Here is a 17,249-nt window from a genome sequence, read left to right as displayed (position 1 = left end):
TGTCATTTTTGTTCATTACTCTGTCTGTGCTTACTCTGTCCCAGAGTCCACCAGGTGTTTATAATTGTCCTGAAGTATTTTCTTCTTTATTATATTGGTGTTTCACATGTGCCAGATACTTTAAGTCTATGGTGAGGAAATGAGTTTTTCAAAAGTGGGTAGGCTTTAAGGTAAGCATGCAGAGTGAGGGGAAATTTGCCAGACAAAGAGGCAAAAGGACAGTGTTTGGTAGGAGAAACATATATTAAGATTACATGTTTGGGAGTTCTCTTTGTGGTGCAGTGGAAATGAATCCGACTAAGAACCATGAGGTTGCAGGTTCGATCCCTTGCCTCGCGCAGTGGGTTAAGGATCCAGCCTTGCCGTGAGCTGTGGTGTAGGTTGCAGATTCGGCTTGGATCCTGCATTGCTGCGGCTGTGGTGTAGGCTGGCAGCTGCAGCTCCAATTTGACCCTTAGCCTGGGAACCTCCATATGCCATGGGTGCAGCCCTAAAATTCAAAACAAACAAAAAAAGTTTACATGTTTGATAGAACAATAATGCAAAGGCTAAGATGCATGAGTGAGCTTGGCAGGATTTAGGAGTTCTGTTTAGCTGGTGCATAAAGGGTGCTGTGGGAATGGTTAGTAAAGAAGACTTGAGGAGAAGCTGGAGAAAAGTAGGAGAGGTACTTACCTCTACAAGGGGACAAAGTGAAGGTGTCTTGGAGGCAACCTGGGAGTCACATACCATCAGGATTCTATTCAAGGATTTTGAGTACCAGCCAGTTACAAAAAGATGTCCATAGGGAGTTCTCCTGGTGGTGCAGTGGGTTAAGGATCCGGTGTTGTCACTGATGTGGCTCTGGTTACAGCTGTGGCTTGGGTTTGCTCCCTGGCCCAGCAACTTCTCCATGCCGCAGGCGTGGCCAAAAAAAAATTGTTTATGGAAGTACAAAGCCCTCAACTGAGGACTTAGAATCATGAGATAGAGGGAAGCAGAGTTACTCCACATAGATCAGTTTCTACATTTGTTCATCTGAATGTAGTAAATAAAACTGTTCAAAATCAAAATTAAAAAGGAAAAAGAAGGGAGTTCCCTTTGTGGCACAGTGGAAATGAAAATGACTAGGATCCATGAGGATTCAAATTCGATCCCTGGTCTCGCTCAGTGGGTTAAGGATCCGGCTTTTCCCTGAGCTGTGGTGTGGGTCGAAGATGCAGCTTGGATCTTCTCTGGCTGTGGCTGTGGTGTAGGCTGGCAGCTATAGCACGCATTTGACCCCTAGCCTGGGAACCTCCATATGCCTCATGTGTGGTCCTAAAAAGCAAAAAAAGAAGAGAAAAGAAAAAAAGTAAAGGAAAAAGGAAACAGAAGTAGGAGAGAATTTAGAGATAGTGATACTGCAAAAATTTTTTTAATGAAAACTTCGATTAGGGAGCATCAATTATATCAAGTAAAAGTATGGAAAAGAAGATTGTATTTAACTCTTTTTTTTTTTTTTGGCTTTTTGTCTTTTTGCTATTTCCTGGGCCGCTCCCGCGGCATATGGAGGTTCCCAGGCTAGGGGTTGAATCAGAGCTGTAGCCGCCGACCTACGCCAGAGCCACAGCAATGCGGGATCTGAGCTGCATCTGCAACCTACACCACAGCTCACGGCAACAATGGATCCTTAACCCACTGAGCAAGGCCAGGGATCGAACCCACAACCTCATGGTTCCTAGTCGGATTCGTTAACCACTGCGCCACGACGGGAACTCCTATATTTAACTCTTACAAGCTCTTTGGTGGTAACTTTTTCAAAAGAACAATTTAAGAGTTCCAGCATCTACTTTTTACGTGCTTGGTACCTCTGATGTCCACATGTGGAAAAATGGTCACATCTCCCAAGGTCCTACCTAACTGTATAACTGCGGCAGCTGCCCATGCGGGGTGGGGAAAATGGTCTGGTCTGGTGAGCACACCTGCCAGCGTTTCTCCAAAGTTTGTCAAAACCTGGAAGTCAAGTGTGAGGAAAAATTGTTGTCTTTCTTCACTGCTTCTTGTGGAAACACTTGAAAGTTTTTCTCAAGTCTTTGGTAAGCTCTTCTAGATGAAACCTGAAACAAATTGTGGCAGCACCAGTGGGAATTTGGCGTCAGACCCTGACTCTTATAGGGAATCACTGCGGCCATGTTTTGACTGAGTTTCAAGTGTGGATGAAAAATCATTTATAGACCAGTAGTGTGGGGAAACTGACATCTTTTACATATTTCATTACAAAAAACTAATATAATACCACAGAGAAAAAAGAAAGTGATATGCTGCATATACTAGTTCTCAGTAGTTTGGAAATTCTGGTGATATCAGTAAAAAAAGTCAGTATCTGACTTTTGTTAGTGCTGTGTCTCTTGATTCTCTTTTCATTTGGCTTCTAGTATCTCTGCTTTTACTCCTCCCTTCTGAATTTCATCTCTAAAGAAAATTGTCTTTGCATCTGCTACTATTAGAACATGTTTCTAGGATACATGTGTTTGCAAAATGTGTATATCTCCTTTTAACGAAATTGGCTACCTATCCTAAATTTGTCTTATATTCTGTTCATTTCTTTCTTCCTTTTTTTTTTTTTTGAGGGCCACTCATGTGGCCTGTGAAAGTTCCCAGGCTAGGGGGCAAATTGAAATTGCAGCTGCAGGCCTATTGCACAGCCATAGCAACACCAGACCTGAGCTGTGTCTGTGACCTACACCACAGCTCAGCAATGCTGGATTGCCGACTCACTGAGTTAGGCCAGGGATGGAGCCTTCATCCTCATAGATACTAGTCAGATTCATTTTCGTTTCTGCTGTGCCGCAAGAGAACTCTTATTTTGTTAATTTCTTAAGCTAAATTTCTTTACATCTGTTCCACAATGATAGTGTTACTGATGATGATCACCCAAAATTTATTTATTTAATTAATTAATTACTTTTTTGTTTTTCTAGGGCCGCACCTGAGGCATATGGAGGTTCCCAGGCTAGAGGTCCAATTGGAGCTACAGCTGCCAGCCTACACCACAGCCATAGCAACTCGGATCCAAGCCACGTATTCAACCTACACTACAGGTCACGGCAACGCCGGATCCTTAACCCACTGAGTGAGGCCAGGGATCAAACCCACATCCTCATGGATACTGGTCAGATTCGTTAACCGCTGAGCCATGACGGGAACTCCAAATCACCCATAATTTTAAAGTGTCTTCTAGATTTTTACATAGAAATTAAGTTTTATCTAGCATAGGTTTTTTTTTTTTTTGTCTTTTTGTCTTTTTTAGGGCTGCTCCCTTGGCATATGGAGGTTCCCAGGCTAGGGGTCCAATTAGAGCTATAGCTGATGGCACATGCCAGAGCCACAGCAATGTGGGATCCAAGCCATGTCTGCGACCTATACCACATCTCATGGCAACCCCAGATCCTTAACCCACTGAGCAAGGCCAGGGATCGAACCTGCATGCTAATGGATGCTAGTCGGGTTCGTTGACTAACCACTGAGCCACAATGGGAACTCCCTTATCTGGCATAGTTTTAATGTGAAATACATTTAAGGTATTGTATTTTTTCAGAAATTTGTAATCTCTGGGTTAACCAGAATATAATTCCTTTTTTCCCCCCTAAAAGAGTTGAATACTATTGATTTTTAATGATCAAATCCTCTATTTTTGAGATGAATTGGATAACTCACCCTACATTTTGGATACAATTTTTTTTTTAGCTTTTTGACTTTTTTTGGTCAACAACTGCCCTAATAGGTGAGCCATGTTTTTAATTTTATAAGAAATTAGGAAAAAGAAACAAAAGAACTCTATAATCAGTAGTACATTATTTTATTATATATAATATTTACATTTTTTATTACCCAAGTTAACTGAAGAATCCTATTCTAAAAAGGAATTAATCCCTGTTTAATTGTAGAAAATTAAAGAGAATACTTGATCTTTTCCTTTTCTTTGTAGGAACTTTCATACTATAGAACATTATTAATCATCAGGATTCTCTCTCTTTTTATTCTGGTTAGAGTAGGATCATTGCTTGTTTCACATTATTTTCTAACATCACTGGTTCATCTATCCCTTTTATGCCTTTATTCAAATGGATCTAATAATAGAGGAGTCTCTAAGACAGATAGCAAGAAAAACAGATTTGATGAAAGGTAGTCTTTGGAATACATTAATCCAAATAATACAGGTTTCATGTAAATAATGCAGCTGTTTCAGAGATTCCCCAACCATACTGGGTTCAGCCATTCACTAGAACTCCTAGGACTTAGCCTGTGGTTGTAGTCAGGCTTGTGATTTATTACAGTGAAGAAATACAAAGCAAAATCAGCACAGGGAAAAGGCGCATGGGGCAAAGTCTGGAGGAAAGCAGGCACAAGCTTGCAGAAGCCCTCTCTCCGTGGAGTTATTGCGTGGTGTCATTCCTCCAGCATCAGATGATGACATCACAGGTGAAAGGTCCAGGAGGACCAGAGTCTCTCTTGAGAATCAATGCCCGAGGTTTTCTTTTTAATCACAAGTTTGTCATATAAACATTCTCTCCCTGGCATATGCCAGAGGTCCGGGCTCTGAGAAGGAAAGCAGGAGTTCTGCATAAGCCCCATTGTTTGTACTAACAGTAGGCTTGGGAGCCACTCTTATCCCTGAGGGTGTGGTGGGAACCGCCCCCCCCCCCAGATCCTGGTTCCTAGACACCAACCATTGGCTAATCAGTCAAGCAGGACTTTTCTTTTTTACTTTCTTTCTTTTTTTTGGTCTTTGTTTTTAGGGCCAAACCCGAGGCATTTGGAGGTTTCCAGGCTAGGGGTTGAATTGAAACTACAGGTGCTGGCCTAAGACACAGCCACAGCAATGCCAGATCTGAGCCTCGTTTGCAACCTACACCACAGCTCACGGCCAACAACAGATCCTTAACCCACTGAGTGAAGCCAGGGATTGAATCTGCATTCTCATGGATGCTAGTCAGATTTGTTTCCACTGAGCCATGACGAGAACTCAAGCAGGACTTTCTAAGGATAGCAGGCTTAGACCTGCTGTACAGAATCCTTTCTGCACAGCGCTTATAGCACCGACTTAATTTTTGGTGTTGTCTTAAAATTGTTTAAGTTGTAGTGCTGGTTATTATTACTATTCTTTTTACTTTTGGTGATAACAGATATTTGTACATAAATTATACGGTACTATTAGGTAATTACAATATTACTAAAATAAAGTAAAATTCTTATATAAAATATGCATCATGATTTCTATTTTAAGGTTAGAATAAAGATTGTGCTTTAATTATATGGATACCCAGTTTTGATTCATATTTGCTCCATCCCTGTTTGTAATAAATCAAGAAGTCATCACCAAAAAATAAATTAAAAAAAAAGTCATCACCAAAAGTCTACTTTCCATTCCTCACTGTCCAGTTGACTCCCTTTACCCCTTTTCCCTTCCCCATCCTCCTTTCAAGAGATTATACGTTGTAAAACCGAAATCATAAAGTCTTTCACACTTACCCTGCAAATAGAGATAGGGCCAGAGTTTGTTTGCCAGGTTTTACACGCTTTCAAATGCAGTGCCTGTAGACCAAGATTCCTTGTGATAGGGTGTTTTTATCCTAAACTGAAGAGCTGGAGAAGTTATGTCAGAGCAAAATGCATGTATTCTCTTCCAGCTTCTCTGAATGATGGAAGTCCAGAAATACTGTGCTGTTTAAGTTGCTTTTGTCAGTTTATGACACTGATCTACTAATGGAATTTTTTTCTGTAGGTCTCATTGAGTTTGGTTAGGATTGTAGTCACTGTAAATAGAAGTTCATTTTTAGGTATCAAATTTTGATAAACACCACTTCTTTTTTTTTTTTCATCTCTTTTTTCTTTAAGACTCTACCTGTGGCATATGAAAGTTACCAGACTAGAGGTTGAATCAGAGCTGCAGCTGCCAGCCTACAACCACAGCCATGGAAAGGCCAGATATGAGCCGAATACTCAGCCTACGTCACAGCCAGATCCTTAACCCACTGAGCAAGGCCAGGAATCAAACCCACACCCTCATGGATATTAGTCAGGTTCTTAACCTGCTGAGCCATAGTAGGAACTCTCACCCCAGTGTAATCTTCAGGTGTGGTCCCAAAGGATTTCTTGTTAACAAAGCATCAGTTTTATACTTTGAATATGCTGTAATTTTTTTTAGTGATTTAAAATGTGTTTTACTTTTTTTTTTTTAATAGTGGATGAGAGTTCTGAAGAAGACTCTTTAAGCAGGTAGGATTTTATGAATTTTTACAAATAATAGGCTAACTATAGGAATACAGAGAAAAGAAACTAATGTTTGCTGGATGTTCTACTCTGGGTTGGACACTGTAGTGTGTGCTTAATATTTGTCACTTCACAGAGTCATCACAACAGCTTTGCAAAGTGACTATGCTATTATAGTCTGTTTAATTAGGTGACTGTGGTTCAGGGAGATTGATTAATTGACTCATGATTCCATAATTAAGGAGAAGCTGACCTATGATTTGACTGTAAGCCTGCCTGTTCCCCAGACCCACTCTCATCCCTCAGCAGAAGTTGAGAAGTCCATGCATCACTGGGTTCAAGATATAAACCCACATCTGATTAACTCAGAAAGTCAAACTTGGCTACATATTAACTCCTATTTCGAGTTTTCCTCAGAAGCCTCATTAGTCTAATCCTTTGTTCTGATGTATTTGACAGTCACAGTGCTAACTAGTACTTTGTTTTTACCATTAAAGTGTTAGGGCAGATCCTAGGTAGCTGTGGCCACAAAACCATAGAATTTTACATAGGCAGGACCTTCTTAGGCAAGTCTTCTTAGGTATAATGATAACGACTGTCCTTAAGATGTATTTTTTTAAATAAGAGAAGCATATCTATGTATAGCCCATGTTATGTTAATTAAATTCAGTATCTACTTACTGACTTCCCAGTCTGGTTTTCCCTTCAGGCACGTACCCTCTCCTGGCTCTCTGAAGTTTTCTTTTTTGTTCCTAGAGTCTGTCTTCTTTTTAGAAATCAGTCATAGACCTCAGTTGGGTAGCTGGCACCATGTCTGTGTTGGGAGTGAATGACGAGGCTCCAGTCAGTCTGTTTGCCAGGAACAGGGAACTAGAGAGCTCCTACTCACGGTCACTTGAGCTCATCCTTGGTTTAGGAATCGTTGCCTTCATACGCTGAAATCTTAAAGGTTGGAGACTGACCTTGAGCCCTGGAAAAGAGTGATCTGGGAGAGGAGCCCATAGGAAGGAAGATATTTAGTTGTACTTAGGGAAATAGATGCATGGCTACAAAGACACTGTTTTTACTGCTCTCTTTCCTTGGTTGTCTGAGTGCTTTGGAGGGTTTTTAAGAGCTAGCTAGTTTATGTGGGCGTGAATAACCAGGATTTTGTATAGGAAAAATAATTAGACTTTATTTATTTATTTATTTTTGCTTTTTAGGGCTGCACTTGGGGCATGTGGAGGTTCCCAGGCTAGGGGTCAAATTGGAGCTGCAGCTGCTGGTCCACGCCACAGCAAGGTGGAATCCGAGGCATGTCTGCAGCTTGCCTCCATTGAGCGAGGCAAGGGTTGGAACCCACACCCTCATGGATGCTAGTTTGGTTTGTAACCTGCTCGGCCACAACAGGATCTCCCAACAATGCTGTGATAATTTCTGCTGTGCAACATAGTGATACAGTTATGTGTATACACATATCCATTCTTTTTCAGATGATTTTCTTATATAGATTATCACAAAATATTGGTAGAGTTGAGTTAATTTCTTTAAACCAAAAGAAAAATCAAGTAAAAGATTGGCTATTTATATATTAAAGGAAGTTCCCTGACAGCTAAAATTTGGCCTCTGTTTTTATTTATTTATTGTCTTTCTAGGGCCGCACCCGAGGCACATGGAGGTGCCCAGTCTGAGGGTCGAATTGGAGCTGTAGCCGCAGCCTGTATCACAGTTCACAGCAACGCCAGATCCTTGCACTGAGCAAGGCCAGGGGTCCTCGTAGATTACTAGTTGGATCTGTTTCCACTGAGCCACAATGAGAACTCCTGCCCTCTGCTTTTATTTTATTTTTAATTTTTAAATTTTTTTTCTCTTTTTTAGGGCTGCACTCTCAGCATATGAAAGTTCCTAGGCTAGAGGGTGAATCAGAACTGTAGCTGCTGGCCTAAATCACAGCCACAGCCACAGCCACGCTAGATCCGAGCCAAGTCTGCGACCTACACCACAGCTCTTGGCAATGCCGGATCCTTAACCCAATGAGGGAGGCCAGAGATTGAACCTGCGTCCTCATGGATGCTAGTCGGATTTGTTTCCACTGAGCCATGATGGGAACTCCTCCTGGCTGCTGTTTTTAAAAAACTTTTAGTTACCTGTTTCTGTTTCCATCTCTCCCAACCTATGAAATATCTAGTAAAGACCCATTCTTAGTTCTCCTAACAAACAGTGACAGCCAATATACCTGGCAGAACCTGAGAATAATTTGTTTTCACCAAACATCCTAAAAGCTAATCCAGTGAGTGACCTATCTTTTGTTTACTTGAACTGGAACAGACTTGACCTGAAACAAAGTAAAAAGATCCACTCTTCCTTCTCCAATGTCTGATCCTGGTTCAAAGACTAATCTGTGTCTGTCAAAAAGTCTTTCTTGGAGTTCCCATTGTGGCTCAGTGGTTAACAAATCTGACTAGGAACCATGAGGTTGCGGGTTCGATCCCTGGCCTTGATCAGTGGGTTAAGGATCTGGGGTTGCCATGAACTGTGGTGTAGGTCACAGACATGGCTCGGATCCTGTGTTGCTGTGGCTCTGGCGTAGGCTGGTGACTACAGCTTCGATTAGATTCCTAGCCTGGGCGTGTCCATGTGCCGAGGGTGCGGCCCTAGAAAAGACAAAAAGGCAAAAAACCAAACCAAAACAAAAAGTCTTCCTTCTTAAGCAGGGAAATCACTTATCAAGAAGGTCCCATTCCTTCTCTTTACTCTAAAACAGCACAGAGAGTTTCCTGAAAACTTTCAAAGTTAAATGACAGAAGTCGAAGGACAGAGCTCCCGCTGTGGCACAGTGGGTTAAGGATCTAGTGTCACTACAGGTGCAGCTCAGATTAGATCCCTGGCCTGGGACTTCCATATGGTGAAGGTGCAGCCAAAAAACAATAAAGTAAAAGAAATTCATGTTTAATTTATATGCCACAGTTTTCATAGAGAGATTAAACATTAAAAATTATAAAGTCTAGGTGTTCCTGTCATGGCTCAGCAGAAACAAATCTGACTAGCATCCATGAGGGCACAGTTTTGAACCCTGGCCCTGCTCAGCGGGTTAAGGATTTGGCATTGCCGTGAGTTGTGGTATAGGTTGCAGATTTGGCTCGGATCTGGCGTTGCTGTGCCTGTGGTGTAGGCTGGCAGATACAGCTCCGATTGGACCCCTAGACTGAGAACCTCCATATGCTGCAGGTGCGGCCCTTAAAAAAATGACAAAAAAATTTTATGAGGTCTGGAGTTCCTCTTGTGGCTCAGTGGTAACGAACCCAACTAGTATCCATGAGGATGCAGATTTGATCCATGGTCTGCACTATTAAAAAGAAGAAATTATTACAGCATTGTGAATCAGCTATACTCCAATAAATGCTAAAAAGAAGAAAAAGAAATGAACTCACTTTTGTTGTATATTTTTTGCTCTAAGGCTTTCTGACAAACCTGGTGTTGATGATTCATGGCCTACATCAGATGAAGACTTCGATTTTGATACCAAGGTAAAGTGCTCTTGTGAAATTAGTTTTCCTGCTGAATTTAGTTTTGTGTAGTATTTAAAATTTATCAGTGGTCTTCCGATCATTATTTTATGTTTGTAATGGAAAGTTGGTGAGAACAAACCATTTTATAAAAATATGACAATTGTTTTTTTTCGCTTTAATCTTTTAATTAACGAATTTTATCACATTTATAGGTGTACAACAGTCATCACAACCAAATTTCACAGCATTTTCATCCAATGACAGTTGTTTTTTGTTTTTGTTTTTCACTTCGGCAGGAGCTGAAGAAAAAATTAGCTGGAAAAATTAACAGGAAAATTGTATTGGGAAAAGCTTTCCCACAGTGGAGGATATATGAAATATGCTCAAGGATAAGGATTTTTGCTATGACTTTTAAAACCATACTGACATGATGACATGATTTTTGTAATACTCATGTCTAAGTGCAATCTTTAATGGATACAATTATTTATTGTAATAATTAGGAATCTCACTGGAACCTCTCAGTTTCAAAACTATATAGCATGTATTATCTCTCCCCCCCCCCCCCCCCCCGCCCTGGACACTTTTTATTTTGGTATCATAGAGTTGTTAGGAGAGGTTTGTTTGTTTGTTTTGTCTTTTCAGGGCCGCACCCACAGCATATGGAGGTTCCCAGGCTAAGGGGCGAATCGGAGCTATAGCTGCTGGCCTATGCCACAGCTACACATAATCCGAGCCATGTCTGTGCCACAGCTCATGGCAATGCTGGATCCTTAACCCACTGAGCGAGGCCAGGGATTGAACCCAAAACCTCATGGTTCCTAGTTAGAGTCATTTCGGCCGTGCCAGGATGGGAACTCTGAGTTTTTGTTTTTTTTTCCTCTACTTCTATCTTCAGTTCTGCATTAAGACTACAAGAGTAGGAGTTCCCTGGTGGCCTAGCAGTTAAGGATTCGGCATTGTCACTGCTGTGGTGCAGGTTCATTCCGTGACCAGGGAACTTCTGCATGCTGTGAGTATGGCCAAAAAAAAAAAAAAGACTAAGAGAATAGTTGAGGGAATTCCCGTTGTGGCTCAGTGGAAATGAATCCAGCTAGTATCCATGAGGATGTGGATTCAATCCCTGGCCTTGCTCAGTGGGTTGAGGATCCAGCATTGCTGTGGCTGTGGTGTAGGCCGGCAGCTGCAGCTCCACTTCAACCCCTAGCCTGGGAACTTCCATATGCCATGGGTGTGGCCCTAAAAAGAAAAAAAAAATGTTATAAAGGGATTCTACTGTGTTTTCCAAATCTTTCCATTAAGAGTATATTCAAAACTCTTCGTCTAAGATAATAACCATTTCTAGAAGCAAAGACTCTTAATAACCATATGATGCAACCTTCAATTTCAGAATTGTTTTGAATTATAGTTTTCTTTATTATTTATTTATTTATTTTTAATTTTAAAAAAATTTTTTCCTTTTTTTTAAGGGCCACACCCATAGCATGTGGAGATTCCCAAGCTAGGGGTCTAATTGGAGCTACAACTGCCAACTTACTCCAGAGCCACAGCAACACCAGATCCAAGCTATGTCTGTGACCTACACCACAGCTCATGGCAATGCCAGATCCTTAAGCCACTAAGCAAGGCCATGGATCGAACCCGCAACCTTATGGTTCCTAGTTGGATAAGTTTCCGCTGCGCCACAATGGGAATTCTGAATTACAGTTTTTAAATTTCAGATTTCAGATGTTTTGTATTATAGCTATTTAAATATTTATTTATTAGCCCCTGCAATAGTGTAAACTACTGGAGATCAGGGAACATAATTGTGTACCTCCTGGAACACCTAGAATAATGTCTTGAAAGTAAGAAGCATTTTACTAATTTTTGAGTGTGAATAAATGAATAGGCAGATGGAATTCTGTATAATGTTACAGGTAATATAATATGCCTAATATAATTAAATCCATTTGAATTCTGAAAATATGACTTAAATTTATATTCCCTTTTAATGTTTAGGATGTATAAGTTCAGTCGAGTTATGTTGAGGAAGTATGTCGTAAATAACAAGGAAACAAATAACAAGTATGTGATAAAGAAGAAAAAGGTTACATTATATTTTTCCATATTGGCCAGTTGTGAGCTTAGAATTTTAAATTTCTTGACCTTCTTTTTAACTCCATCTCATTTTATGTTAAATATAGTTTTTTAAGGCATACATTCTCCTTGAAGTTCTGATTACCAGTTCTTTCTTCAGGTGGAAAGTTGATGTGTTATGAACATTCCTTTATCTATTTTTCTCTCTCTCTAGTAATAATTTACAGTATTCAGGTAGTGATAGATGATCATGTACAACTATGTGAATGACTTATTTTATTTTATTTATTTTTGGGGGATCTTTTTAGGGCCAGACCTGTGGCATATGGATGCTTCCAGGCTTGGGGTCGAATTGGAGCTGCAGCTGCTGGCATACACCACAGCCATAGCAATGCCAGATCCAAGTTGAATCTGCAGCCTACACCACAGCTCACAGCAATGCTGAATCCTTAACCCACTGAGCAAGGCCAGGGATCGAACCGTTGTCCTCATGGATACCAGTTGGGTTTGTTAACTGCTGAGCCACTATGGACACTCTCTTGAATGACTTACTTTATAGTGACAAAATTGAATTCTTAATTACAGTAGTATTTATTAACAAATAACTATGTAGTAATACAAATCAGTATTACCAGGGATATTAGAACAACAGCCTATGTTTTATATTTAATATACTTAGATGTTTTTATAAAATTCACTGGAGAGCAATACATTTATATATACAATTTATATATACTTTGTATCTAATGAAATCACGTAAAACAGAGGCTTTTGATCATAGTATATCCCTAGTGGTACTGATATATTATTTACCTATTATATATAAATACTGAAATATATGTATTCTCCACATACTTTTTTATACTTATGTTTTCCTTTTTTTCTTTTTTTTTTCTTTTTTTTTGTCTTTTTGTTGTTGTTATTGTTGTTGTTGTTGCTATTTCTTGGGCCGCTCCCGCGGCATATGGAGGTTTTCCCAGGCTAGGGGTTGAATCGGAGCTGTAGCCACCGGCCCACGCCAGAGCCACAGCAACTCGGGATCCGAGCCGCGTCTGCAACCTACACCACAGCTCACGGCAACGCCGGATCCTTAACCCACTGAGCAAGGGCAGGGACCGAACCCACAACTTCATGGTTCCCAGTCGGATTCGTTAACCACTGCGCCACGACGGGAACTCCTTCCTTTTTTTCTTTACCTTAAGTTTGTATTTCACTAGTCATGTCTCATTTTTTCCTTTTTTCCTCCTCCCCCACTTTTTTTTTTTTTTAGCAATTCACCTCACCTTAATTTTTCCTTGCAGACAGTGTCTGTTCCTTTAGTCCACTTCTCTCTGTCTCTCTTGTGAGCATGTTTGGTTATGGCTTCCACTTTAGTATGTATGTGGCTTTCACATACACGGGTTTACTCTTGTTTTTCCCTCTTTCTTAGAAGGAGCTGAATATAGACAATCATTTGTCTTTATCATTTTTGGCAGATGAAATAGAAGCAGCTTATCCTGTTTGCAGTTCTAACCCATCTAAATAAGATAATGATAAAAACCAAACTCTTACAAGAGATGATTCATGCATATGTAAATCAAGCAAGTCCATCTGCAAATATAGCAGCTAATTTCATTTTCTTATTTTCTTCTTCTTATTTTTTTTGCTTTTTAGGGCCATACCTGTGGCATTTGGAAGTTCCCAGGCTAGGGATTGAATCAGAGCTGCAGCTGCTGGCCTACACCACAGCCACAGCAACGTGGGATCCGAGCCGAGTCTGTGATCTATGCCATTGCTCATGGCAATGCCGGATCCTTAACCCACTGAGCAAGGCTAGGGATCGAACCTGCATCTGTGTGGTTCCTAGTTGGGTTCATTAACTGCTGAGCCATGAAGGGAGCTCTTCAGTTTCTTATTTAAATTTTTTTTTATAGTTGACTTACAGTGGTCTGTCAATTTCTGTTGTACAGCAAAGTGACCCAGTTATACAGATATATTCATTCCCTTTCTTGTATTATCTTCCATCATGGTGTCTCCCCAGAGACTGGCGATAGTTCCCTGTGCTGTACAGTAGGACCTCTTTGTTTATCCATTCTATATGTAATAGTTTGCATCTACTAACCCCAAACTCCCGGTCCATCCCACTCCCTTTCCCCTCCCACTTGACAGCAAGTCTGTTCTCTGTGAGTCTAGTTCTGTTCATTTTACTAAAGAAAGTAATGTAATGGATATCATAGTATTTGTGTAAAAATCAATTAAGGGTGAGAAAAGTAACATTTTGGGGCTCTAGATGTCATCTCTCATAATTCTCACCCCATGAGATCATGTAGGTTAGCAAATGGAAGAACCACGATTTGAATCCATGTCAGAATGACTCCAAAACCTGTGCTTTTGGCCTTAGATCATATGGTCTTGGGGAATTTTATAATCGTTTTATTAAATTTGATATACTTGTTATTCTTAAAGCTATTATTTTCTTCTCTAGCCTGTACTGAAACCAAGCTTAACAACACTAATGAGTGCTTCTCAGCTGCCCAAGAAAATCAGTAAGTTATTGGAAGACTATCCTTGTGTTACTCACTAACTGGAAATGACAGGTGTTTTCATGTACTCTACCTTGTTTTCACTGTAGTAGAAGCAAAATGTGGCATTGTGGGACCAGAAAATAATACCTTCTTTGAGGACAATAATTCTGCTAGTGAAAATGAAGATGTGGTTGAAACCTTTCCTAAACCATCAATCAACGTCCAGGACTTTTCTAATTCTGCCTTTCCATCACCTGAACCTTTTCTAAAACCTTTCAAGTCTTTAACAGGCCTTGGTCTTACAAAGGTAAGTTGTTTTTTTGTTTGTTTGGTTTTGCTTTTGCTTTTTAGGACCCTACCCACAGCATATGGATGTTCCCAGGCTAGGGGTCAAGTTGGAGGTGTAGGTGCCAGCCTATGGCAGAGCCACAACAACACCAGATCCAAGCTGCGTCTGTGACCTACACCACAACTCATGGCAATTCGGAATTCTTAACTCACTAAGCGAGGCTAAAATCGAACCTGCATCCTCATGGATACTAGTCAGGTTCATTACTGCTGAGCCACAATGGGAATTTCTGTTTGGTTTTTTACTTTTTTCTTTTACTCTGCTTTTTCATACATCATCCCCCTGATTCTTATGATGCATGAAAAAGATCCTACCCAGAAGTGGAAGTCCTCCAGATCGTGATGGAGAATGGTGTCGTAACAAGAGCCATGTCTGTGCAGGATTGAGGTTTATAGATATTGGTGGCAGTAAACAGTTCTTAAGTATGCCATTATGAAAGGAAAGGATTTGAAAGCAACTTCAAAGAACAGCTGGATGAATATGAAGATGGGAAGAGGAATGGAGGGGAAGAATTCCTTTGAGAAGGATAAGATGAATATAAAGATTGAATGAGGGTCAAGATGAGAAAGATGATTATACAGATGCAACAGAAGTAGTGGGGTTAAGTGAGAGCAGAAACTCTGTATTATAAAATATAGAAATTATTTCAAATTTAAATTAAGAAAAGTGGAGGTCCCGTCAAGCCTTAGAGGAAACAAATCTGAGTAGGATCCATGAGGACGCAGATTCGATCCCTGGTCTCACTCAGTGGGTTAAGGATCCACCATTGCTGTGAGCTGTGGTATAGGTCACAGATACGGCTCAGATCTGGCCTGTGGCTGTGGTGTAGGCCAGCGGCTACAGCTCTGATTCGACCCCTAGCCTGGGAACCTCCATATGCTGTGGGTGTGGCTGTAAAAATAAAAAAAAAAAGAAAAAGAAAAAAATCAAACAAACCCAAATTAAGGAAAGAAAGGTAAAAAATGCTCAGACTCTTGTTAGTAACATATAGCTCATATTTAAGAAGAACTGGAAGAAAATTTGGTTGATTGACCCAGTGAATGAAGTTGGGTTTTTGTTTTATTTTATCTTTTTTATAGGAAGGAGAAACAAAGCCAGAAACTGGGAAAAAAGAAAATAGTACTGATGTTATTGAAAGTGCCCCACAAGAGCCAACAACTCATGACAATTTGACTTCTGTTAATGGAGCACGCAGAAATAATAGAAGTGGTAAGTTAGTGAATATCTTTGGATGTCTTTCTATGTTTAAAAGTTAGTCAGAGTTCCCATCGTGGCACAGTGGAAATGAATCCGACTAGGAACCATGAGGTTGCAGGTTGGATCCCTGGCCTTGCTCAATGGGTTAAGGATCTGGTGTTGCCGTGAGCTGTAGTGTAGGTCACAGTTGTGGCTTGGATCGTGCATTGCTGTGGCTATGGTGTAGGCTGGCAGCTACAGCTCCCATTAGACCCCTAGCCGGGGAACCTCCCTGTGCCATGGGTTTGGCTCTAAAAAAAAACAACAAAAAAAAACAGTTAGTATAGGAATTCTCTGGTGGCTCAGTGGATTAAGAATCCAGTTGTTGTCACTGCTGTGGCACGCGTTTGATCCATGGTCTGGAAACTTCTGCATGCCACGGGTGCAGTTTTAAAAATTTTTTTTAAAAACTAGTATAAGGAGTTCCCATTGTGGTGCAGTGGTTAATGAATCTGACTAGGAACCATGAGGTTTCGGGTTTGGTCCCTGGCCTCAGTGGTTTAAGGATCTGGTGTTGCCAGGAGCTGTGTAGGTTGCAGACGCAGCTCGGATACCGAGTTGCTGTGGCTCTGGCATGGGCCGGCGGCTACAGCTCTGATTGGACCCCTGGCCTAGGAACCTCCATATGCCGCAGGTGTGGCCCTAGAAAAAGGCAAAAAGACAAAAAGACAAAAAAAAAAAAAGCTAGTATAAAAACCTCAAAGTACGTGGATCCAAATATGATCTCCACTTTTTTTGGGGGGGTTTTTTTTAGAGCCACACACGTGCAGCATACAGAGGTTCCCAGGCTAAGGGTCTAATCAGAGCATAGCTGCCAGCCTACACCACAGCCATAGCAACACCAAATCTGAGCTGCATCTTCAACCTACACCTCAGCTCACAGCAACGCCGGATCCTTAACCCACTGAGTGAGGCCAGGGATCGAGCCCACAACCTCATGGTTCCTAGTCGGATTCATTTCCAGTGTACCACAAGGGGAACTTCTCCGCTTCTTTTAAAGTATTTAACTTTTGCTCTCTTTCTTCATAAGTTTCCCATCTCCTGCCAACTTTCTCTTGCTGAGAATGCTTCAACCTTCTGAAATTCTTTGCTGCTACTTTATTTCATTGAAATATTCATGATTGGAGATAGACTTCTTTGTGTATTTAAAAGTCATAATAATCAGTGTTCTCACTAATCCATCTGTGACATTTTATAGATATGTTGTCAGCATTGGGATTAGAAGAGGATGATATAGAATCACCTTGGGATTCTGAGGTACTGTTTTCTATTATTACTATTATTTTTAGTTTAAAATATAAGTACAGAGTGATGTTAAAACATAAGAGAGGGGATGCTCTGCTTTTACTTCACCTTTGC

General features: G+C 40.7%; 1 protein-coding gene across 4 annotated transcripts in view; it reads left to right on the top strand.

The window, feature by feature from the left end:
• LOC125112613 (ankyrin repeat domain-containing protein 26-like) overlaps positions 1-17,249 on the top strand; it is a 96,256-nt gene that overhangs the window by 12,472 nt on the left and 66,535 nt on the right. For all 4 annotated transcript variants that reach the window (XM_047754928.1, XM_047754929.1, XM_047754927.1 and 1 more), the window contains exons 6-11: positions 6,207-6,240; positions 9,671-9,740; positions 14,266-14,326; positions 14,413-14,612; positions 15,734-15,863; positions 17,089-17,147. In XM_047754928.1, the coding sequence (XP_047610884.1) occupies positions 6,207-6,240; positions 9,671-9,740; positions 14,266-14,326; positions 14,413-14,612; positions 15,734-15,863; positions 17,089-17,147 (554 nt within the window). The remainder of the gene's footprint in view (positions 1-6,206; positions 6,241-9,670; positions 9,741-14,265; positions 14,327-14,412; positions 14,613-15,733; positions 15,864-17,088; positions 17,148-17,249) is intronic.

Source organism: Phacochoerus africanus, chromosome 12, assembly GCF_016906955.1.
Source record: "Phacochoerus africanus isolate WHEZ1 chromosome 12, ROS_Pafr_v1, whole genome shotgun sequence".
Taxonomy (NCBI): Eukaryota; Metazoa; Chordata; class Mammalia; order Artiodactyla; family Suidae; genus Phacochoerus; species Phacochoerus africanus.
Note: the sequence above shows the minus strand (reverse complement) of the source record. Positions and strands in the feature narration are given on the sequence as shown.